The sequence below is a fragment of the Tyto alba genome, unplaced genomic scaffold (assembly GCF_018691265.1).
Source record: "Tyto alba isolate M040663 unplaced genomic scaffold, T.alba_DEE_v4.0 Super-Scaffold_39, whole genome shotgun sequence".
Classification (NCBI taxonomy): domain Eukaryota; kingdom Metazoa; phylum Chordata; class Aves; order Strigiformes; family Tytonidae; genus Tyto; species Tyto alba.
In genome coordinates, this window is record NW_024881314.1 from 8,010,010 (window position 1) to 8,033,437 (window position 23,428).

Consider the following 23,428-nt stretch of genomic DNA (forward strand, 5'->3'; position numbering starts at 1 on the left):
TGGTCCTTCTGTTCACATTCACAGTGTCTCTTCTGTGCCTGCCCCTGGAGATGAACTCACTCCTCTCTGACAGTAGGGCATATGGAATACAAAACAACCCTGGGGAGCTATTTCTGCAACATCTGTAAATGTCTGTAACATCACTGTTGTTTTTATCCTCCTCTTGCAGGTGTTTTACCCCAAAGAAAATTTTAGTCACCCTTACTGTCTGAACTTGCTGTGTGAACAGGTATGTACTGGTGTATGACTCAAGGCCTGTTGTCTCTCTGGAGACAAAACACTCCATAGTTACATTGCATAAGTTGCCTTCACTTCTGCATCCCTAGTGGTGTTAGTCTCTTCTCCAGGTCTATCCAGTCAAGCCCCTGTTCACTCTCTTCTGAAACTCAGCCCATTTAACAGCCTCAGATGCTCCAACACAATCAGATGTGGTCCTTTCAATGGAAACCTCTGTTTCCTTCCTCTGTAGATCATGCGCGACACTTTCTCTGATTCCTGCTTTCGGATCTCCAGGGAGGAGAAGCGCAAGATGAAAGACCTGCTGAGTAATTAACAGCCCCACCATTCCTTCCTTCCTGTGCCAATCCCAGCTTTTGGTTTGAAATGAGAAACTGGCCTTCAAGCCCTTTCAGGCAGGACTTAGGGCAGAGGAGAAATGTTTGTCACTGCAACAAGACAGCACATTTGTGTGTGCTGCGTAGTGCAGTGTAGGAATGTTCGTTAATTCCAAATGGCCAGAAAATGGCTCTGAAATTTCTTTGAGACGGAAAAACTTAGTTCTGATATGTTTATTGTGGGGAGAGGAAACTGAGGCTCAAGGATGTCATTTTGAGTTGTCTCAAAATCCAGCTGTCTTCTTTGGCAGCAGCTTTATGGGGAGAGGGAGACAAACTAGTAGTAGACTGGTGTATGCAAGTAATGTGGTATCCTTTTGCCTCTGCATGTCATTTGCTGCGCTGTAATCACTGAGGGGGACTGGTGGGAATGAGTCTTTGAGCAGAGGAAGACTTGGCCATCTTCGTCTTACTGAGAAAGTATCTGCTTTGTAACTGCTAGTGGAGTTCCGGGTTGGCAACGACGTCCAGTCCATTCAGGAGGATGGGATAAAGAAGAGGATTGTACTGGCTGCTCGGGATAACTGGGCCAACTATTTCTCCCGCCTTTTCCCAGTTCATGTGAGTCTTAATCTTTTCACCAGACCTTGGAGTTGCTTCAGCTGTCTCCCTGCCTGGCCACACATCACTCATTCTACTGCAGCTTCTGTACCTTGCTGGGTTTGACACCTCTGGCAGCCCAGGGCTGCCTCCATGGTACATGTGGTAGCATCTTCTTCCCTTGCTGCACCCTGTCCAAGAGGGATGGAGCCTCTGATGCTCTCTGCTGCACTTCCTTTACAGGGTGAAAATGGAAGTGATGTCCAAATCCTGGGTGTTTCTCACCGGGGTGTGCGGCTGCTGAAGGTGGTGAAAGCAGCTGGCTATCATCCTGAGCACCTGAAGATTCTTCGCAGCTACAGGTGAGCAAAAGGGCACTGGATGCTGCAGGATAATTTGTCACATGCAGGATGCTTTCAGAGTGTTAGGAGGCAAACGGAATGGGCGAGCTGAAATGTCCCTGCTTGTGCTGTGCTCTCTAGGATTGTTCTAATCCAGTTGTGACTCCCTGACCCTCCTTCTAATGAATCTGGCCTTTTCTTTTCTTTCTGACTTTGGGCTTTGCTTACAATAAGTGAGTGCTAGGTGTGAGTCAGCTCCATGCATGTCATCATAAGGGAGGTCCTTAGAGTGGTACACTGAAAGCCATGAGCTGTTACTCTTGTAATACAGTGCTGGTGAAAGGCCATCCTCTGGAGCATGCTGAGGCCTGTCTCCATTCTGTCCTTGGAATGAGCTCCCATCCCCATGATCTGCATCCCTACCTCTGGCAGAAGGAGCTTGAGCATGCTGGCTGTGTTCTCAGTTTTGCAGATGTGTTGTCAGTGGAAATGAAGGGCAGAAATGCCCTGGAGTTCTCTCTGAAGACAGAGCAGCTCTTCCTGCACTCTCCAAAGGCTCCATGCATCAAGGCCATGGTGGAACTCTTCATCCAGGAGCTGAGACAGGTGAGGGAGTGGCTGCAGAGCTGTCGGGAATTAAGATAGTTTCCCACACGGACCTGAGAGGGTCCATGGGTTGACGTGGCCTGAGTCCTTCACAACCTGGGGACGAGATTTGACCACCCCATCACTTTTTCCCTAGGATACAAACTACGTCGTTGCTCTGCGCAGCTACATCACAGATGACAAGAGCCTTCTTACCTTCAAGAAGGGTGACCTCATAGAGTTACTTCCCATGCAAGGCATGGAGCCAGGTGAGGGAGTTTGTCAAGATTGGAAGGAAAGGTGAGGACTGAGTTCAAGAGCCTGCTGGACCCACGGTGCCCAGAAGCTCTACGTGCTGCTGTTGAGTAAACCAGAGGAACCAGAGGAAAGCAGACTGTTAAGGGCTGGTGTAGTCAGCCTTCAGCGCTGCCATTCTCTGACCACAACTCACACTGTCCCAGCTGTCATAGTTGTAGGGGATTTTATCTGAGGATGCAGGAAAGCTTGGTCAGTCTGATGCTCTCTTTTGCCACTAGAATGCTTAACTGCCTATTTCTCTGGGTAACTGCCATAGCTCCTGACTCTTGTCCCCTGTTTCTGCAGGCTGGCAGTTTGGCTCCACTGGTGGCCGCTGTGGTATTTTCCCCACCAGTCTGGTGCAATTGGCTGCAGCTCCTGATTACCTCAGCACCAGCATGGACAGACACGGAGGGCTGCGGAAGAGCACGAAGGCTTCCCCAGAGAGCAGGAACACCAGCAGGGAGGTGCGTTGTCCCTGGGGAACTTCTAGGGGATATGGATGGGTTCTGTGGAACCTGCCAGGGTGGGTCCGTGGCCCTGGTAGTGTCTGACCTCCAAGTCTAGAAGGAAGAAGATGATTGCTTAATCCTTGCAGATGAAGACACTCAAATACTATCATAGTGGGAGGAGGAGGCACCACACACACATTAGGCCTTCTCATGTCTGCCAGGTGAGGAGAATACACACTGCAGTTTCTCAGCTGACTTTTTAGGGTGACTTTGGTGTCTGTCCTTGCAGAGTTCTGTTCCAAGCCTCACATCAGAACCCAACAGCACCATGTTAGTCCCTGCTGGTGATCGTTACACCATGATCGACTTCGCCACAGCCTACTTCCGCGAGGCTCAGTCCATGTGAGTAGGCTGTGGTCCTTCCTGAACAGGCATACACAGGACCTGCATAGCCTGATGCACATCAAGCCATTTGTGGGGATATTTATTGGATTGCATGTTTTCTCTCCTCTGTCTAGGCAGGGACTGAAGGGGATGTCTGCTGAAAAGAAGAACATAGCTGACCTGGTCCAGCACACCAAGGTGAGCCCAGTCTCTTCCCATGGCTACATCCAAAATCCCAGCTCCAGCCTTGCCTCTAGCTTTGTGCCCCCACATGGCAAAAGTGCAGAGGGCAGATCCTTGGCTGCAGTCTCTGAAGTGTAGGTGTCCCCTTCAGTGCTGCCTGCAAGATACTTGGAGCTTGTGTTTTTCATGAAGCCTGAAGCACAGCTCTGTGCAACCTGCCTCCCCAGCTTACCCTTGTATTCCGGCCCTGCAGGTCCCAATCCAGGAGTCTTTACTCCGGTACTCTGACAGTGAGCTGAATGAGCTTGCTACAAAGAACTTCAAGAGTAAGTACCTCCCTAGGACACGACACTGCAGAGGCTGATGTGGGGATGAGTGGGACAGCCTTGGTGGCCACATGTAGACATCATGGGGCCCAGAGTGGGGAGTGAAAACTGTGCGAGGACGGCCCCTCCTAAGGCATTTCAGCAATTAACAACTACCCGTGTCCATGCTGAAAGAATCCAGCAAAATGTTCTTTGCCTCAAGTGCAATGCAGCCAAGAACACACGCTGCCTGGGCTGATGCCCCACCAACTACACACGTCCAATGCAAGCCTCGTAATAGCCCATGGAGCAGAAAAGCTTTTAGGACATTGTCTAGTCTACTGCCTGCCCCATGGCAGGATCACCTCTGCTTACACCTAAATGCTAGCCTTCGCTTTGCAGCTCTGATGCGGTTCATGGGGGATCAATCAAAACTCAAGAACCAGAATGAGGTTGACTGCATCTATGAAATCCTTAAGGTTTGTGACCTTCCCCTGGGCAAGGCGCTGAAGCACCAATGGGAATGAAGGGCCAAGACCTTGCTGGGAAGGGAAAGAGCAGGGAGAGCCATAATGCAACCTCTTAGATGAGAAAGGGGGCTGAAACAAAAAGGCTGATTGAAAAACATGGGTGTGAGGGGTTGCATGTAAATGGTTTCCCTGGATATCCCTGTCTGGATGAGAGAACAACCTGCCTCTTCTTCTTTGGGCCTAGATAGCACTTGAGACCTGAGGCTGCAAAGCCCAGGCTTTAAGCCAAATTGGCAGAGCTCTGGAGCTGGAAGAGGAAGGGCACAGAGATGACCTGGGGCTTCTCTGATGCTCTTGTCCCCTCTCTGACTCTGTCTTTTCCTCTGTGAATGCAGCTGTGCAAGGAGAAGGAGAATTTGCATGATGAGGTCTACTGCCAGGTCATCAAACAGGTCACCCACAACCCTAAACAGTGAGTACCAGCACTGTCGGCTCCTGTGAGCGCACAGCTGGAGGGGAACCATCTGCCCCACTGCACAGACACCAGGGCCAGGGGAGAGCCTGCCCCTAATGATGTGTTGTGTCCAGCTGCTCAGATTCTGGGGCTTTTGCTGAGCACTCAGGAAATTTAGCCAGTCACTAGATTTTGCATTTGCACTTCAATGGATGTTTGTCCTTGTATCTCTGGCTGTTGATATATCTGGGCACTGGTAAACATTCCCGGTAGCTCCCAACAGTGTGCTGCTCAGAGCCCTGATTTCCTCATCACAGTCCTGGGGAACTGATACAACAGTTATGGACCAGCTTGACCCCACACTGCCCTGAGATATGGCAACAGGGGCATCAGAGTGACTTTGATGCTTCCCTTTCTTTGTTTGCTGTTAGAATAACTAAACTAATCCCTTCCTCAGCATAAGAAACCTCTGACCAAGAGCCGCCACCTCATTTTCTGCCACCAGCCACAGGTGTTCAGAAGGACAGAGGCTTGCTTTGAGCTGCTTGGAGCAGGAATTGTCTTGTTCCGAGGTGCTCACAGTTCTTTCTGTTCCACAGGGAGAGCGTGCTGCGTGGCTGGTTGCTCCTAAACCTGCTAACTGGGTACTTTCTCCCTTCTAATATCCTGATGCCCTATGCCACCAAGTTTCTGCAGCTAGCCAGCAGTGATCCATCTAGCACCCACCATGGTATGACTGTTTCTGTGTCCTGTAAAATAAACATCTATCCCCTTTTTACTAAGGTCAAGGAAAGAAGACAGGATCCAGGTGGGGACATGGTCTGATGGGAAAATCTCATCCCATTAGGCAGGAGAAATGAGTGGGGTAGAGATGGAGCTGAGCCTGCAGGCAAGAGACTGCTCTGTATCTCTAGTCTTTCTGTTTGCAGAGCTCATTTCCCATTGTATCTTCACCCAGGCAAGATGGAATTGTGTCTCTGAGGCTTAGCTTAGCCCTGTGGCTTAGGCCTAGCTAGACACTGGGGGAAAGGCAGGCTGTGATCTTCCTGAGTCATCATCTGTGAGGTATTTGGGTTGGAATCCTGCCAGATAAGTTGGTTCTAGTTTTTCCATCCTGTCATTCCTCTGTACTCCCACTGGCTTGGATGCTCTCTGGGGCTTGTCCCTCGTGATTTGGATGTGTCCTGGCAGAGTGAGAGATGAGGTCGTGTCTCTGCTCTCCTAACAGTGGCCCTTGGTTAAATTCAACACAACCAGAATGACCCAACACCATAGGAGACAATGCTTAGTTCTCTGTTTGGCTCAGCACATGAAGCTTCTTCCTTTTCCTGCAGATATAGCCAAGATCTGTCAGAGCAACCTGCGGAAAAATTTCATGTATGGGGGCCGTCGCCACCTTCCTTTCCCTGTGGAAACAGAGGCATTGCTGGTATTGAGGGGATGCTGGGAAGAGAAAGAGGGCAGAGACTTGTCAGGAGCTGCCACGTGCAGTGTTACAGGGGTGGTTAGTGTTCCAAGAGAGGAGGTGAAGCATGTGTCTGTAAGGGGACTGGGAAGTGCAATGTCATGGAGTAGGCAGGGATGTGGGGCGGGAAGGGGCAGGTACTACGGGAAAGCAGTGGAAGGCAGAGATGAGGCAGAAGAGGGAGAAATCACTGTGGGGCTGATGGGATCCTACATGCCTTACTGCCTAAAGACTGTCCTTTGCAGAAGGGGCACGGTGCCCGTCGGATGGTGATACTGATGCCAGGAGGTGTGGAATACCTCACCAGGATCAAGACATTCACTGTGAGTTTTCTGCTTTGAATTTCTTCATTGATCTACACTCTGAGCCACACCAGGAAATTCCCTTATCTGTTGAAACCTTGGGCTTGGCCTGTGCTTCCCACAGTGCTGTGAGAGTTTCCCACTCACTTCCTAGGAATCCCTGTAGCAGTGTATCTCTGCAGGCCCTGCACAACGCTGGGATGCCTCACCCAGCTTGCTTCTTTGCACAATGGCCAGAGCCATACTGCTGCCCTCCAACACACCCAGTATGTCTAACTGCTCTGGGGCTGCTTTGGGCTTGCCTGGCCATGGTATTTACTTGCTTCTTTCCTTGCTTCAGGTGGCCAAGGAGCTCTTGCAGGAGATCTGTGAACAGATGGGGGCAGGCGAACAGGAAGAGATACAGGAATTCGTTCTTCTTGCCATCAGGAGTGACAGCAATAATCCTGGCAAGTAGAGACTAGCATCTAGCTTCTTTCTTAAAGCAGTTTCCCCAACACGGAGTACCATGGCAACTGTTTCAGATAGTTCCCACATGCTTGCTGGCTCTGGGGAGGTTCCTCTTCAGCAGCTTCCCTCTGTACCAGGCTTAAGGACTGTGCCTGCTCAGGGGCTGTGTTGCTTGTTCCTGAAAGAGGTGTGTGTGGGTCCGTGCCCCCTTGGAATGGCTGATATTTGGAGACATAAGGGCAGGGTGGGATAGAGGTGTGCAGGAAGGCTCCTGCCCCAGGCCTTGGAGCTCAGCCCACAGTTTCAGCACCAGGAGTGATGACCCTCTCTCTGCATAAACATGTAGACAAAACGGTGAGGCCGATAAGATCGGAGGAGTATCTTCATGATTACCTGTTGGAGGACAAGTTGGTCACTGTGACTCTACGCAGGCTCACCTGGAGGACACCTCTGCACTTTGAGAACCAAATTTATACTGATGTCCATTATGGACAGGTAAGAAACAAGGCCAGGAACCTCCCTAGCAGGGGCAGAGTTACTGCACAGGCCAATGGGAATGTCCCAAGGGGGCTGAAGAAGCAAGAGGGCTTTGGCTGATCAGCTTAGTATGCTGCTTCTGGGAATGCCGAGTAACTGAATCCATGGATGCAAGGAAGGCAGCATGCCTGTAACCCTAGCATATAAACTGTACGGTTCCAGACATGGTTTGTGCAGTTCTGCATGCTCTTCCTGAGCACAGAAAGCCTTTCCTTTCAAGTTATCAGCCTGGGCTGGATTTGTCATCGGCAAGGCAGGATGTGGGTCTCTGCAGGCTGGTACTGCCCAGGCCTGCCTGTACCTTCTGGCAGGTTTAACAAAGGCCTCTTTGCTGTGCTGTCTCTCAGATGCTGTGGGATTACCTGAATGGGAAGATACTGTTGAGCCGTAGTAAAGAGATGGAGATGCAGGTGGGCGTTTTGGCAACACTCCAGCACTGGGCCAAAACAGAACGGAACAAGTCTGCTCTCTCCAGGTATGTCTGTCTCAGGGTGGGTCTCTAATGGCTGTTGGCACCGCAGGGTTTAGGGGTAGGTGCCTGAAAGCACACTCTGGATAATTAAGGAATGGACACTTCTGGAGAATACAAGCTACTAAGCTACTAATTAATATCACTTGGTGACTGACTCCTGCCCATAATCAAGGAAGTTCACCTCCTGTTCACACTCTTAATGCTGACTGTCTCTGATCCACATTTCCTTTTGTGACTCCTCCCGGGCTGAGGGTCATGAGGGTGCCATGGGCATTTCTTTTGACTGCCATGTGTTTGTAATACCAAGGAGGAAGTGAATGAGCTTAGAGTTGGGATGAATGCTCCTTTGTTCTTTCTCACAAGTGCCAGAGTTTTCAACCCTGTTCACCTGAAATCTGTAGTGATGTCTAATTGGAATGAAAACATCTTTGGGTACTGGAAAGCTTCTGTCCTGCAGAATTTTCACACTCCTTCTTTCCTGTATCCTTCTGCACTTCGACTCAGAGTCGAAGTAATGTCTCCATCAGATCCTCTTACAGCACCAGCAGCAGCAGGTAATGGCATAACCCTGCTGAGTATGGGAAACTCTGCTCTGTGTAGTGCTTTGAACGCACAGGAACAAGACAGGGTTAGAGTAAGGGCGTTCTGATGAGGCTGCCTGTGAAAGAAACACCCTGTGGCTTTACTTCCATGCTACAGTCCTTATGTGAAGAACTCCTGTTGTCTCCAGAAAGGAGGGATATCTTTCAGTGCACTAGTCAGTGGTGCACAGCTGCATTCTCTGTGGAAAAGGGTGGTCTCACTGTCCACTATCTCTGTTTACTTCCACGTTATCCAATTCAGATACAACCTATTGTGCTCTTCCCCTCTCCCTCCACTCTTACTCCCAGCCACACAACTGAAAATTGTTTCCACAGCCCCCCCTTGCTCTTAATCCCCTTGGTTGATTTTTTCGATTTTAGCCGGGCAGGATATGAATTAGTATCTGCTTGTTGGCACAGGGAAGAGCTGAGTGAGTACACACCAAAGACCCTGCAGTCCTCCATCAGACTCCAGGCTCTGGAGAACCATGTCGGCATGTTGCTGAGAACCAGGCAGCCCCTCCAGCCAGTGGATGCAAAAATCCAGTTCATAGGTGAGGAGACATCCAGATCTGCTTGAGTTGTCCATCCCGAGCATGATGGAAGCTGCTCTGAATGCACTTTTGGAACAGTTCATGAGGTTGGCGAGGATCCTTGGGGCCTGGAATGGGCCATGACACAGAACTCCCTGACAGCCTCACCCTGCAGACTGGCACTTCTTCCCATGCATGGTGATCGTGGTAGAAGTTCCATCTCTTTTGTAGAAGTCTGCAGTAGATTTTCAGAGCTCTGTACAAGTTGTGTTTTAACTGATATTCTGGCTGCATGTCTGTTTTGTGGTCAGAAGAGAACAGGACATCCATTCAGGCTTCTGAGAATTGAGTACCAGCAGGCTGGGGGCTTGGGAGTTGTTGTCAATCTTACGTTTTAATGCAGAAAAGCTTGGGAACACTTGCAGTTTTTCATCACCTTCAGGCTGGAAACCGCTGCCTGAAAGCCACCATTTTGCTTTCTTACAGAGCACATGATGAAATTACCTTTCTTTGGCTACAACATCTACTTTGTAGAGAGAGTCAGCGATGACACAATCCCTGTGCCCTGTTTCTTTGGTGTGAATAAAGAGGAGATCATTGTGGTGGATGACACCACCCAGGTATGGCAGACAATTCCCCTCTAGCATCCAGAGCCCTGATGGCTGTCAGATGTTAACTTTGACTTTTAGAAGAACTTGTGCAGGAAGAGACTGTATTTACCTGCATCACAGCCACTCTTAACAGCAGTCCTCCTAGCCCAAAGGAAGTGACAAGAGTGGTAGAACAGCTAGTACTACCACCTGCTCTTTTGTGAGTCCAGTGATCATGCTAATAAGCATGGTCCACAGTAAAACTAAGTGCAGGTCACATTCCTGTTTGTCCCAATCTTGCAGGAGTTCTAGGGACATGCTGCCAGCAGGAGCCTGCCCTGTACTCAGTACACACTGCCCTGTGCCCCAGCCCTTGTCTCAGCTTTCAACAGGCTCCTGAGGTGAATCCTCCTTGGTGAGAATCAGATGGTTTTATTTGTGAGGATTGCACCAGAGAATGTTTTGTGGCTTTTCTCCTTACACAGGTGGTCTCCTGTGTCATTCCATTGAAAGAGCTGCAGAATATGCGAACCCTGCGGCCCGTCTCCGATGGTGGCCTTCCCGGCATAGAACTGAACTATGGCTCGGCTGCCAGCCCCAAGACTATGTGGTTTGAACTGTCACAGGTGAGATCAGCCTGGAACTACAGCCTCCTCCTGGCAATTTGGAAATTACCCTCTACTGCCCAGCTGAGCTTCTGCTAAAGGACAGCACTACTGCTCTCTTCTGTCCCAGAAGTGGATTGGGGGCACTGCATTTTCCAGTCCTCAAAGTGCAGCTTTGTCTCAGCACGTACCTCATATTTAATTATGGAAAGTGATTTATGGGAATATTTAATTATGAGAATCAGCCATTTCTGGGGCAGAGAGTGACACACTGATTTGTGTTTTGACAGGCTAAAGAAATGTATCACATGATTGTTGTCATCCTGGATAAAACAGAGTTGCACCACTAGAGCCTAAGAGAAGACTGACCAAGCAGAACAGCACTGTTTTCCTTTCTTTGAGCTTGTTCAGTGCTCCCTGCCCTGTCTTCTGGAGAGGACTCTTCCAAAAGACATCCATGGTCTCTGAAAGCTGCTTTCTAAGACTGCCACCACAGTGTTTGTTGATGGTTTGGACCATCCCCTCCTGACCTGCCCTTCAGTCCTCAAGCACTCTTCTGTGAAGCAATGCATGCAGTGGCTAAATAAACCCCAAAGACACCCTTTCTACACCACTGCTTTTTCATAGCCTGTTCCAACACACAGCAGCTGAGCCTTCAAGCTATGCAGTGTGGGACTCTTCTTTTCCTTTTTTAATTAATTAACATGAGCAAAGACTGATGCTTGCTAGAGATTTGTGTATCACAATGCGCAGCTGAGGCTATGAAATAACTGCACTGGCTGCTGGTGTTTTACACAGGCCAGTTTTTTCTCTGTATTGATATGCAAGAGGTCCAGTAGCAAGATTTGTGAAGCAGAAGCCTGTAGAAAGCATCTTAATTGCAAATCAGATCAGTGTTAATACACAGTTAACACATATGCTGGGGCACAGATTGAGCTGCAATGGTAAGAAAGTTTATTGTTAATTAATTTCTTACGGACATAATTATATGCATATGTTTCCCTCTACTATAAAGAAGCCAGTCATGTCCATGCAGCTGTCCTACTTCAATGGTGGCTCCATGCCCATGGCGAAAGCGTATTCAAATGGAACTTGTATTACAGTAGAGGAGAGCGTCCTGGGTTGTACAAAAATGCTTAATTTATTTTTATTGCTACAGCTCTCCTATTGAACTGAAAAGTATCTGCACTTCAGATTACAATAAAATAATCACATAGAGATGTTTTGAAGCTATGACGTGACAGATAATGGTTTACATTGAACATGGGAAGATTGATCTATAAGTAACTGACAAAGCTTGAGGAAAAGGTTATCACTGGTGGCTGGGAAGGGGATAGATCTGAGGGTGCTCAAGGCAAGCCATGATGCACAGCTAGCTTCGTGCTACTGAGCTGATGCCAGCAGTAACTACAGCATCTTCCCTGGCAGGACCTTCCCTTCATGTGCTTCTCACTGAGGTCTTAACTGAAGCATGTTCCACCCTCCCCCTTCAGCAGTGATACTGCAAGGCTAGGTAAAGCACCACAGCACCAGGAAAGAAAGGAATAAAAAGAGCTGAAGATTCCCCTTCTCTTTCTCTAGATTTTGCTGCCTTACTTAAAAGCAGAACTCAGCTGGTTAGAAATGCCCCACATTGTGATAAAGCACTTTGTCACACAACCCAGTGCAGTCGGCAGTGCTTTTGGGAGCTCCCTGATTTACAAGACAAACAAAGCATTTCTGGGACGTTCACCCAGGCAGCAGCTGAACTCTATAAACACTGAACTGTGGAGAGATAGTAACCCCCCTTAAGTGGCTGATGAAACAGGATTTTTAGTGGGAAGGTAAAATAAAAACCAGCAGGCAACAGCTGAAAAATACTTCCATTGCGTAAAAGGCTTCTTGTAAAGCCCTTTGTGCTCTAGTGAGCAGAGCAAGCTGAAGATGAAAGTTATTTTTGAGTTAAACATTTCCAGGTTCTCCCGATTCCAGCTGGAGAAGTCCGGCAGCTATAAAGGGATGGAGGTGGCTGCTGGCACATGCTTCCCATCCATCTCCTCCTCACTTGCATTTAGTAACTGTTCAGATAAGAAATGAGCTTTCATGTCTATGATCACAGTGATGGAGTCTTAATGTATCTTAAACAAGTCTGTATGATTGAGTGGTAAGAAAAAGCTTCCAGGAAGATTCCACAGCAGCTATAACATTGTTTTATTGTCAGTTCCGCACATATTATTCAGTACATTTAAAAAAACCAAACATCTGTTGAGTACAGCTATCCAAAATCCTGTTTGGTGGCCTCTCAGGCTGCAGATTCCTCTAACAGCACTAGTGCCTAGGGCCGCCAGCCTCTGTAGGCATGGAACAAAGGCAGAACCCAACAAAAACCCAACAGAAAGGACTTGAACCAGGGAATTGGGTTCTTTCAAGCTCACTGATACCCCAAGATCCAGGTCCTTATATAAATATAGCAGCAGAGGCACCACAGTGTCAATTGGAGGGCCACAGCAGTACCTTAACCAGCTGTAACAGCAGCATCGCCCTCTGTATTGCAGACTGTGGGTGAGGCACAGGGAGAAAATATGGCTTTAGGGGTTACAAGCAAATGCTGGATAAGTGTTGGCACCCTTGGTGCCACTATTGGAGAGGATAATACCAAAAGAGCATCACTGCTTACGTTAAAGGGCAGGCAGAACTAAACAAAGGTAAAAAAACCCGTCAGATTAAAAGAAAAAGGAATCCAAGTTTCTCTGCGTTCAGAAAGTAGGCATTGCCTGCATGGTAAAAACAAAACACTCCCCTCCCGCCCTTCAAGGGGAAACATTCCATCCAGGAACTCAACCATCAAATCGTCATTGGCAGCCCTGAGCAAAGCATGTGAACTTGTAGCATAAGGCTTCTACTGGTAACGCCGAAATAAGAACTAAGAGATGGGGGAGCCAGGGGAGGAGCCCTCAAGTAAGCAAGTTGCCATCCCAAAGCAGAGCCCCAACTGGAAAGTCCGAGCCCTTCCCAGACTGCTGCAGGGAGTAGAGGTTGGAGACACTGTGGAACATGTGAGGCAGCAGCCCATAACCCACACAGCAGATGCAGACTTCATACCCCTTGCCAAGAGGTACTAGAGGACTTCAGCGCCCTAGTTATTGGAGAAACTCTCCATAAGTTCACAGAAATAGGTTTCCTGGAATTGCATGTCTCAAAGGACAGAAGTGACTAAAAATGCAATGGGAAAAGAAAGCTCATTTCTACAGTTTCATGAAACTCTCCATGGCTGAGTTCTTCAAGATCCCCTGGTCGCAGTGCTGGAGGAAGGAAGGCAGCCAACATGATGCAAGGATCAGCTCTCTGAGCTCTGCAGCTCCTGCCAGTCCGTCTCACTCTCACACCTGACCCTTGTTTTGAAAAACTCCTTGATGAGTCTCTGTGCTTCCTCCTTCACTGCAAGAGAGGAAGCATCACCTTTGAGATGACACTTAAGACATCGGCCCCCTCTAAAGACATCAATCCATTCAGCATCAAAAGAACCCGAGACTCCTGGTGCTCTCCCCAGCTGCCAACTCACCAGTCTTGCGGGCAGGGTTCTGCTCTTCAGTCAGTAAGTGAGACAGGTGTCGAGCAAAGCCCTTAAACAGATCCTGCAAAATTGGGGAAGAGCAGAAAGCAGACATCAGTTACCTCACCAGACTCTTTCCCTGTTTGTCTCACCCTTAGCACGGGCTGGCTGAGGCACAACCCATTCATAGATTTAGACTACGGGAGTGTTGCAAACCTCCCAACACACCTGACCCTGCAGTGCTGGAGATGCGCATGCACACACATGTTGCCTTGCAGAACACAAGTAAACTGCACCAGAACTGAACCTGATCTGTTTCCACTCCACAGGGGGAAGTTCTTAAAAATGTGCCAGAGTTTAGTGTGAAAACATGAGCAATCACAAACAAGTGTGGAATCAACATGATACCACTCTAAATCACACTCAAACTCTTTCCTGGCAGGGGTGAGTTGCTAAAACAGCTCATACCAAGATGTGACTTGGAAATGAAATGTGGTATCCAGATCATCTTCCCCTTCTTAGAGCCCCAGGTCACTAGGGACATGCAGTCTCCTTCTGCTAAAGAGGGTCTTGAGCTGTGCCCTACCTTGGAAGCAAATTTGCCACCCTTGTAGAATGGCGTCAAATATTTGACAACGATGTCTGCTGTTTCTTTGAGGGACATGCCTTTGGTCACTGGCTGTACAGTCTTGCTGCTTCCTTCTTTATCACACTCTGATAAGTTTGGATCAAAAGTCACCTTCTTCTTTGTTGGACCAACACTTTTACTTTCTGGCTGGGACAGAATAGAAGATTTCACCACTGTCCGTAGCCGCTTTGTTGCAGGACTTTCCATATCCTAGAGATGGGACAGAAGAAAACCAAAACCACCAATTCGTGTGACAGCATTATACATCCAAGCAGCCAGGACCTTCTGAGAACATGAATCTTAGCAGCACCCTGCAGGCTCTCCCTATAGTGAATACCATGCAGGAATCTATGTAACCCATTTTGCTGTGCAGATGTAATACACTGTTTCCCATACATAGGGACTTTGAGAAAAACCCTTTAAGACATTTAGAATTACGTTGTGCTCTTACTAGGGCAAGTAATTGTTAGACCCCATCCTATACAGGAAAAGACTACCCAGGATGGCTGCCGAGGATACACCCCTCAGGAAGAATCAACCATTTCAGGAGTGTTACACTCCTGTTCAATTTGAAAGAGCAAGGAGACGACTGCAGTGTTCAGCAGAATCAGCTAGCCAGCAGCCTCAGATGGCAAATGCAGAACCAGAGACTGACTGGCGACGAAGGCTGCGAGCGTGGTTTGCTTCTGAGTGGTCCTGTGGGTCACTGGCCTGTGGCTGTTCCCTCGGCTTGAGAAAGCAGCTTGCTAATTATAGTTACAGATCTAGAGCGGGTGGAGAGACTCATTCCAGGCAAGCCACCAGCAAAGGTACAGTCACGTGCATTGCAGAGAAGAGGAAACAAAGCAGAGTGGAGGGGAAGCTTTCCACTGCAGGCTGAGTTGCTGGCACTGGCGCAGTGGGACACCAGCAGTGCAACACAATTATGGTTCTCCCCTCTCCTGCAACTGCAGCTGGGCCCTCCCCAGATAAATAACACTATCGGGAGAACTTCAGACTAGGAGCATCACTCCCAGCAAGAAACTTGGCACAAGGTGAGCAGAAGAAATAGAGGAAATCAGCATCCATTGAAGTCTTACCTCATCTGATCCTGGTCGCTTCCCACTCTCACCTTCCCCAACAACAGTTAGCTCCGTTTCTATGACATTGTCAGCAACACTAGTGGGGAGAATGGAAAAAAGGCCAATTTTAATCATTCCACAGGGAAGATATTACCATGTTCACTGTCAGTGGCTACAAGACTCTCCAGGGTAAAGCAAGAGTCTCCCTCACCAGATCTAATGCAGATTCCCAGTTTCCAGGACAAGGCTGGTGGGGCCCTGCAGCTCACTAACGGGACAACACAGGGAGCAGAGAGGTAGAGATTTTACCTGGATTTTACATCAATTTCTTCCTGAGGGAATTCATATTCAGCAGCCTGCTGGGTCTTAAAATCCTCCTCTGTCTCAGTCAGTGTTACTTCTGTTTCTCCCATTTCTTCATTCTCTGTCTGGGACTGTCCTGACACATCTTCTCCAGAGACACCTTTGTTTTCCTGAGGTATTGGTTTCTCTTGACACATGCTTTGAGAAGAAACCTGAGGTAGTGTGCTTGCGGAACAACCATCTTCCTTTGCTGAGCTGCAACTTTTGGCTTTAGACCCACCTTTCGGGAGGGATAAGAATTTGGAAATATCCTGTGATTCTTTTTTAGCTGCTTCTGCGAGCATTTGCTGCTTTTTGCTAGGTTTGGACTTCTTAGTAGGGCTATCCCAAAGGGCAGCTTTCGTGTCTGGACTGGGTTGCTGTTCCTTCTTTTTAGGAAGGAGTACTTCTACCCCAGCACTCTCACACACTTCTTTGGTTCCTGTATCTTTCTTCTGGAGAACAGGGTTTCTGGTGTCAAGTTCCAGAGTGCAGTTGCTGTTGTCTTGCCCATTTGGACAATCTACTTTTTTTCTGACAGGCTTTACGTCACTCTCCTCCTGGATCTTCAGCAGCTCTGAAGCTGTCTGAAACAAGCTGGACTTCTTTGGAAATCCTGCTCCCACACGCTTGGGTTTGAACTAGGGAGAAAAAGAAATTTTGTATAAGAGCTTTAAGGAAGCCCTGGGAGCACGTCCAGAACCCTGAGAGGAGCTAGGTTTCAGTACAGAATACAGCAGTGTGTACAGACGTAAGCTGGTGGAGGCTCCAATACTGACTTATCATCATAACCATCAACTGATACATCAGGGAAATGGATTAGGTTAAAGTCATAGGCCTGCAGTAAGGGAACAGGCAGCATCCTTGGTCAGAGCAAGATGAAAAAAACTTATTTAACGCATGGCCTGCACATAGATTATGTTCATAAATAGGAACCTGCCTGACTAATTGATCTCACTCCAAAAACAAAGGACAGACAGGCAAAGCAATTACAATAGAAATATACAGCTATGGCCACAGGAAGGACTTAAAACTATAAAAAAAGCAGATAGACAAAGTACATCATTCCCTCCTCATCTATCCCACCTGTACTCCCTCACCGAGTAAACCTGGGACGCAGGGAGGAAGTCCTCTTCTGCTGGAGACACAGATTTTGTTTCCAAGCTACTGTTGCCACCCGTTCCAGACCCAAAGACTGAGAACAACTCTCCTTGCTTTGAGGCTTTGTTGATTTCTGCTACCTGAAAAGAGAACAGAAATATTCTCTAATGGCCAGGAACCTTTATACATTCCTGCCTTTGTACATCCCGTAGTGGCAAAACAAATGTCTCCCCTGGCGAGACACCTATCTCAAGAACAGAAACTTCTTCAGAGAGACTTATGGCAACCAGTTAACCTAGACCAAGGCTTTTGTGTTGTTAGCGACAGTCTGAAGGAACTCCCCCTTCCCATTACTGCTAGACCGAGAAAATATCTGGATAAGCTTGCATGGGTATGCAAGTTTCCAGAGCCTGTAAAGCCAAAAAAGATGTGAAACCAATGTGATTCTGCGCCCTCCTGGAAACAAACTCAAGAAGAAAGATTTGGAAGACATCCAAAGCAAAGCAAAGCTTCTCCTTCACCTTTCCCACACAAACTCTTCCCTATTTCCCCATGAGCTGAGGCCACACCACGTTCAAGGGAACAACAGACACAGGGCCCTACCTTCTTTAGCACAGCTGCCTTGTATGAGTTAGCCATTTTACTGGCTCGGAAAGCTTCATACTCCAGCTCCACGGCACAGGCATGAGGATCTGACCTGTAACACAAACTGGGGTGATTTCTGGCAAGACACACTTCTGTATCTGCAAAGGGAACACTAACGCTTAAACATCTCGCAGAAAGTACAAAATTCACTCTCTCTGGTGCAAGAATAAGTGATAATTTTCAATTAAGTCCTAAGGGATGCAGTGGTGAATTGCTGGAGCATGGAAAGGGTGGTGAAAACAAGTCCTCTTGTTCAGTTGCTCAGTTTGAGAAGGACACTATCTCCATCTTGTGGGACAGGGAAGAATTGCAACTCCCAAGATCAAGCTGATTCAGCAGATTCGGAAACAGGAATCCTTCTATCTGATTCTGGTCATTACTACAAGAAGGATGCTGTTAAGTGAAACTACATCCTTGGACCAAGTAACTTAAAGCATTCCCTGAAGGTGGTAATGATGCTCAGGGAAAAGTAGGTCCTGTGTTAAAGGATTCAATATGCTACCCCTTTTTTCTCATATCATACCCTCTTCCTCCTGCTACTGGAACCTCTTGATTGGTTCTCAAAGCTTCTTCCAGCATCTTCAAGCAGTGTTCCCGTCCCTAGGAAACATGGGATACTCAGACATGCTCTACAGAAGTCATAGTGCCCCTTGGACCTCCATCCGTGAAGGAGTAAGAACAGGGCAGGCAGAATCTTTGCTGTTCTTTGCAAGTCAACAAGACTGAACACTCACCAGCCTTTCTTACCTTCACTGTGAGCTTAGAGATTCTCCTGCTGAAAGCATCCTTCAAGGCACAGTCCGCACCTACCACAGAACAGCATTTGGAAAAGGCGTCATAGCAGGGCTGGGGCCGATGGAGAACATCTCGGCTGTCACTGGGAGGGTGCCAGTCCAGTACTGCTTGGCAAACTCCTCCCTGCATAGTCACCCCAAGTGCCACTACTGTCACCCTTTTTACTTGGAGAAGCTACAAACTCCAAAAGAGCAGGCAGAAGCCAAAGTGAGATTTTTCTCTCTGGATGAGAACATCTACTTTGCTAGTTTATGACTACACTCTCCAAAGCCTCCCCATCTCAGGAAACCCTTTTTCAAGGAATCCCAGCTCATACGAAACTCTTTTCCGCTCCCCACAATACCAACCAAAAAAACCCAAGGGGCTGAACAGAGTAACATGAGCTACCAGGTATTCTTTTACAACAGTATAAGAACTGTGTTGTTAGACAGGACCCCAAGTAGCACAGTTACAAACAGCAATGGTTTTCAGCAGTTTCCTTATAGCCCAATTGAATACTGCTGCATAACCACTGCAGAAATAGCCTACAAGTCAGGTTAGCCAGTTTTCTTTGTCTCTTGCTTATTTGGAAAAGTTTTTCACAAAGATGCATTCTATACCTTCACCCCAATCAAAGCCAAGCTCTGATCCATTTCCTTCAGCCAACATTTCATGGCCAAAAGCCTAACCTCTGTGCCTAGGGATTGGTACCTCCAGTGTTGATCCCATATAAATTACACGCAGCTGCAAAACACAGGACTTTCTTCTCCCTAAGAAACCCCACTATAAATCAAAGAAGATATTTACTTGGAGGAACAAAATCTTCTGTTTCTGATTCTTTGCCCTGGAAGAAAATAAAGGTCAGTCAAACATTTCCATTCCTACAACACACATGCAGGTCTAGAAACACAAAATACACATTTTATATCCCTGCTTCAGGGAAAATTAATGCTGAAGTTACAAAGCTATCGAAAAGGCACCAAAACAGGGAAAGAAGATGAAGAATGAGAATCAAAGCCAAAAGTTCACCTTTGCTACAAGAATATGCAAGAGAAGCTGAATTGAGGAATCTGTTTTTACTAATATCAGATGTATTAAAGACAACAAGATCCTCTTGATTAGCACTGCAGAGAAATCAGTACATGAATAAGCTGCGTCTCTTCACATTATAGGACTGACCCAGAATATGAAGAACACAGTGAAAGCAGAGGTAAAAAAAGTAACAAACAGAACAAGCAACAGCAAGATGCAATAATTTACTTTTGTTAGCGCCAGGAAGCCTTCACGTCTGTAAGAAGCTCCCAGCAAACAATCTGTGAACCTCTTCCAAAGGGATACCAACTCACTTTGCGCAGACTCATCTGCTTTCTGTAGAAGTTGTTCCACTCCCGTTTCCGACTCTCTTCATTGGCTTCATCCCCATTCCCACTGCCTTCTTCATCATACCTGGATCAGGCAGGAAAACAAGAACAGACATTTCTGTAGCTGCAGCATTAACTGGAGAACAGGCTTTTGAAAGCCTAGCTCATTCCAGTATTTACAAAAGATGATGTATTTTACATCCTTTCGGAACAAGTCTTAGCTTTTAGTTTCACTACCATCCCTCTACCTGGACAGTAGTGAGTGTCCTCCAGAAATTCATGGGATTTGTTAATCCCATGAACTAGTAAACCATAGCACGAACTAGTATCAGATAACTAGTGCTCTGAGAATGGAGGGTTCCATTGCAGAAGCTCTGCCAGGTTCTCCTGGGGTTGAGGAGTCACTGCCTTGTGCCATGTACCACATCCATCCGTCACTACTGCCCTTGGAGCAGTGACGGCAAAAAGGGCAAAGCACCCATTCCTCAGCCTCAGTTGTTCACGGGCTGTTGTGTTAAACAAAATCCCCATCACTAATACAATGAAACACAGCAGCTGATTTTCACCAGGTGTAGCCCAAGAGTTTCCTCCCTTCCACAGCTGTCACAGCCAAAACTCACAGGTATTACAAATCAGAGCTTTAACGCTGTTGACTGCTACAACTTCCAAGGCAAAGCTACAATCAAGTCATGGACATGTTCAACAAATCAAGTGTCAGTGTGCTGTGCAACAGCATTGGCCGTGTCTGCTCAGGTCCTGAGACCAAACATGGGCTCAGGGCACAAGTACACCAGCTTCCTCTGACTCAGCTGGACTTGCCTGAAGAACAAAGCTACCAGTCTTAAGCTGCTTAAGGTAAAGCAGAGGGCTAGGCCAGCCCACAGCGTTGCGCACCCTTCACGGGCGGTGCAGGCAGCAAAACTTGCATCCTGACAGAGCTGCACAATCACTGCAACTCGGCCAGAGAATGAGGAGGAAGAGATGTCATCTCCACACTCCCGAGCATTTTACAGAATTAATCATGTTTCCCACTGCACAACTTCCTTTTGCTGTCAAACCAATACAGAAATACTAGAATTTAACAGACACTGGCCCTCCATTACATCCTCTGTGATGACTAAGTCCTGTCAGTGGCCCCCCACCTTCCTGGCCCCTAGACAGCCATACTAAGTCAGGAATGAACTCTGGACCATGTCATACTTTGCTGTCACGTTGGTCTCAACTGAAACAGTTTTGATCCTTGTGACTGTGAACAGGCTGAGCTCGCTTACTGCTTTCAAAAAATTCCAGGCTAGTTTCTTGAACCAATTACATTCTGCAGGGCAATTCTTAGGTCAGTCAAAAGAGCTTTTGGCTCTCTGGGACATGAATGTGATCAAGGCTGCCAAAGTGCGTGGAAAACGAAATTCCAGCTCCTGCTGCCAGGAAGTTACAGGAAAATACCACCACACAGAAACGTGTGCTATAAACAGGAGTGCCTGGGCCTGCAGCTGGGAGATGCTCTCTCCTCGCTGATAGCTCCTATGAGCTGAGTTTGAGCTACTGAGTACAGACCTGCAAAAACCTCTGCAACCTCTCCTCCCGCCTTCATACAACTCTGGGTCATAGCTATCCCAGGAGGAACCTGCGGGCCCAATGCAGGTTTTGCTCCAGCTGTTGCTGCAGCGTTCCAGCGACTCCAGTTGTCTTTTCACTGCTCCTGGGTTCTTGCAGTAATCACAGCACTTGTTACAAGGTGGGGTGACATCGCCAAAGTACTTCGCTATGGCAGCGTGGCGACATCTAGGAAACAAAAGGTAAAACGATCTGGTAATTATTTTTATTGACAAGAACTCTACCCTCCAAATGCAAGGTGTCTTTTGATAAGGACTTGAGTCTTTTTTTGCAGAGAATGCCTGTTCCAGCAGGAATCACAGGGGTTTAGCCCAGGAACAGAACTGGGGCTCTCTTCCTGGCACCTCGCTTAAGGTCTCTCTGCCTCCACTTCCTCACATGTAAAACAAACAGTGGCGTCAATCTCTTCTGCTAAATGCTTTCAGATCTCTGAGATCTGCAAAAGGCACAGTGAATGAAACATGCAGTTATTAATTCTGCATCATCGGCTAAATATATTCCATGTCCAATCATAATGGCTCTAGGATAAATATGTAAAGAGGCCCTGTTGATCCCTACACCTCAGATTTCAGAGTACGTCTGCATATTTCACATTGGAGAGCTTCTAATTTTCTTGTTCGTAGTTTGAAAGTGAAGAAATCTACATTTGCAAAAACAGGAATGTAAATTAAGTCACAGAAATAGAGTCCAGACTGAGGTCACAAGGGAGCACTACTCAGATAAAACAGCTTGGGTCTCAATCTGCTAACACATCCTTCAGATCAGCAGCCCAAGTTCGGGTAGAGTCCTACATGCATGAAACCCCTTCCATTTGTTCATACAGTATTGCACAACCAGTTCTACCAGCCTTAGCAAACTAACCATGTGAAGATGATTAGATTCTTCCAGGAATCATCTAAAAATTTCTGGCAGACATCAGTGTTTTTAAGTATGTAAAAAAGAGTTTGGTGACTGAGAATTGCTCATTAACAATAAAGGCAGGAAGTAATTTCTCTTCTAGAACACTCCTTAACTCATACCAGTGAAGAAAACATTGATTTCACTAGATAAAGAAGAACCAAGCAGTTACTTTTTTTTTTTTTTTTTTTTAAGGAAGCAGGCAGAATTTAGAGGAGCTTTTTAAAACTTCTGTTTCACAGCAGCGGTGGCCAGTCTCCGCTCTTTGTCTCTTAACCAAAATGCTGATACTAGATACACAAAACCCCTTACTTCATCAGGCATTTAGAGATCAAATCTTGTAGCCAAGCAGCAACAAGCGTTATTTTAGAAAAGAGTTATTTTACTGTGAGGAAGAACAAAGTAGGGATTTTTATTCTCTACCAAGAAGTGCCCTAGTTGGCTTAGCAACTTCATCTGCAAAAAGTGGGTCAACAGAGGGGAAAAGTAAGAGTGCAAGAACTCCATTTATTCTTATTATAAACCCTTTAAGGCATGTCTGAACTTGCCAGAGATCTAACAAATGCAGTTTGCTTTTTAACTTGTGTGCGTGCATGTTTGTGTCTGGGGGGAACACAACTGCACGTCTACCAACACATCGCAAACAGACCCTGCGAGGGAGCAGGGCGGCAGCTGGCTGCCTCATTCCCACGGCCTGGGAGGTTAATTCACCAAGCGAAGAGCAAGTGCGGCAGCAAAGCAGCAGGTTACAGACTTGTCGCCATAGTAATGAAACGTGTGTGCTGAAGCAGGAAGGACCTGGCCCTGCTCAGGTAAGGAGGGCTGCAACAGCGCGACGGTACACTGCTCGGTCTCGGGCACTGAAAACCTAGAGAGGGCTACTACAAAGCTGGCTTTATATCCCCCTGCAGAGCCGCACTGACTCACTCCCGTCTTGCTCTCAAAGAGCTCCTTTCACATGGTGGGGAAGGGTGGGGGGACCGGGCTGGGGACAACACATTTGATCCCCTTGTCCCGCCTTTCCAAAAGAGCTACTGGTGCTGCCTGTCCTGCCAATGCAACGTGACTATAGAAATGTCAGCGAGCTGCAAGTCAGCTTTTTGTCTCCCCAAAAGAAAACAGGCAGGCATTCTCATCAGTCTGTGTCTCTTTCTCTCACACACACTGATCTGTATTAGGGTTAACCGGGGCATACAGTAATGGTCAAGCCCTCTCCTCACCCCTACAGCCTGCTCACCAGGCTTCTGCTGGAGAGGGACATCCACGTGCACCCCTGCCCCTAATGCCCCAAGGGAGGGCTTTGCTGAAAGCAG

At 47.5% G+C, this 23,428-nt stretch overlaps 2 protein-coding genes across 4 annotated transcripts in view; one reads left to right on the top strand and one right to left on the bottom strand.

Moving 5' to 3' along the window:
- Positions 1-11,378, top strand: part of MYO15B (myosin XVB) — a 29,710-nt gene extending 18,332 nt beyond the window's left edge. Inside the window, exons 27-48 of the mRNA XM_033002434.2 lie at positions 170-229; positions 470-545; positions 1,057-1,175; positions 1,398-1,516; positions 1,960-2,101; positions 2,238-2,349; positions 2,684-2,844; positions 3,119-3,231; positions 3,348-3,411; positions 3,650-3,722; positions 4,104-4,180; positions 4,567-4,643; positions 5,225-5,355; positions 5,960-6,054; positions 6,336-6,413; positions 6,733-6,841; positions 7,189-7,337; positions 7,727-7,854; positions 8,853-8,986; positions 9,452-9,585; positions 10,041-10,181; positions 10,451-11,378. Coding sequence (XP_032858325.2) covers positions 170-229; positions 470-545; positions 1,057-1,175; positions 1,398-1,516; positions 1,960-2,101; positions 2,238-2,349; positions 2,684-2,844; positions 3,119-3,231; positions 3,348-3,411; positions 3,650-3,722; positions 4,104-4,180; positions 4,567-4,643; positions 5,225-5,355; positions 5,960-6,054; positions 6,336-6,413; positions 6,733-6,841; positions 7,189-7,337; positions 7,727-7,854; positions 8,853-8,986; positions 9,452-9,585; positions 10,041-10,181; positions 10,451-10,510 — 2,352 coding nt within the window. The 3' untranslated portion in view covers positions 10,511-11,378. The remainder of the gene's footprint in view (positions 1-169; positions 230-469; positions 546-1,056; positions 1,176-1,397; positions 1,517-1,959; positions 2,102-2,237; positions 2,350-2,683; positions 2,845-3,118; positions 3,232-3,347; positions 3,412-3,649; positions 3,723-4,103; positions 4,181-4,566; positions 4,644-5,224; positions 5,356-5,959; positions 6,055-6,335; positions 6,414-6,732; positions 6,842-7,188; positions 7,338-7,726; positions 7,855-8,852; positions 8,987-9,451; positions 9,586-10,040; positions 10,182-10,450) is intronic.
- Positions 11,379-12,333: 955 nt separating this feature from the next.
- Positions 12,334-23,428, bottom strand: part of RECQL5 (RecQ like helicase 5) — a 39,285-nt gene continuing 28,190 nt past the window's right edge. For all 3 annotated transcript variants that reach the window (XM_033002318.2, XM_033002319.2, XM_033002320.2), the window contains exons 9-20: positions 21,159-21,386; positions 19,590-19,689; positions 19,051-19,087; positions 18,217-18,275; positions 17,993-18,069; positions 17,428-17,521; positions 16,824-16,964; positions 15,691-16,364; positions 15,400-15,478; positions 14,279-14,530; positions 13,702-13,774; positions 12,334-13,577 (exon numbers count right to left, since the gene is read on the bottom strand). In XM_033002318.2, coding sequence (XP_032858209.1) covers positions 13,477-13,577; positions 13,702-13,774; positions 14,279-14,530; positions 15,400-15,478; positions 15,691-16,364; positions 16,824-16,964; positions 17,428-17,521; positions 17,993-18,069; positions 18,217-18,275; positions 19,051-19,087; positions 19,590-19,689; positions 21,159-21,386 — 1,915 coding nt within the window. In that variant the 3' untranslated portion in view covers positions 12,334-13,476. The remainder of the gene's footprint in view (positions 13,578-13,701; positions 13,775-14,278; positions 14,531-15,399; positions 15,479-15,690; positions 16,365-16,823; positions 16,965-17,427; positions 17,522-17,992; positions 18,070-18,216; positions 18,276-19,050; positions 19,088-19,589; positions 19,690-21,158; positions 21,387-23,428) is intronic.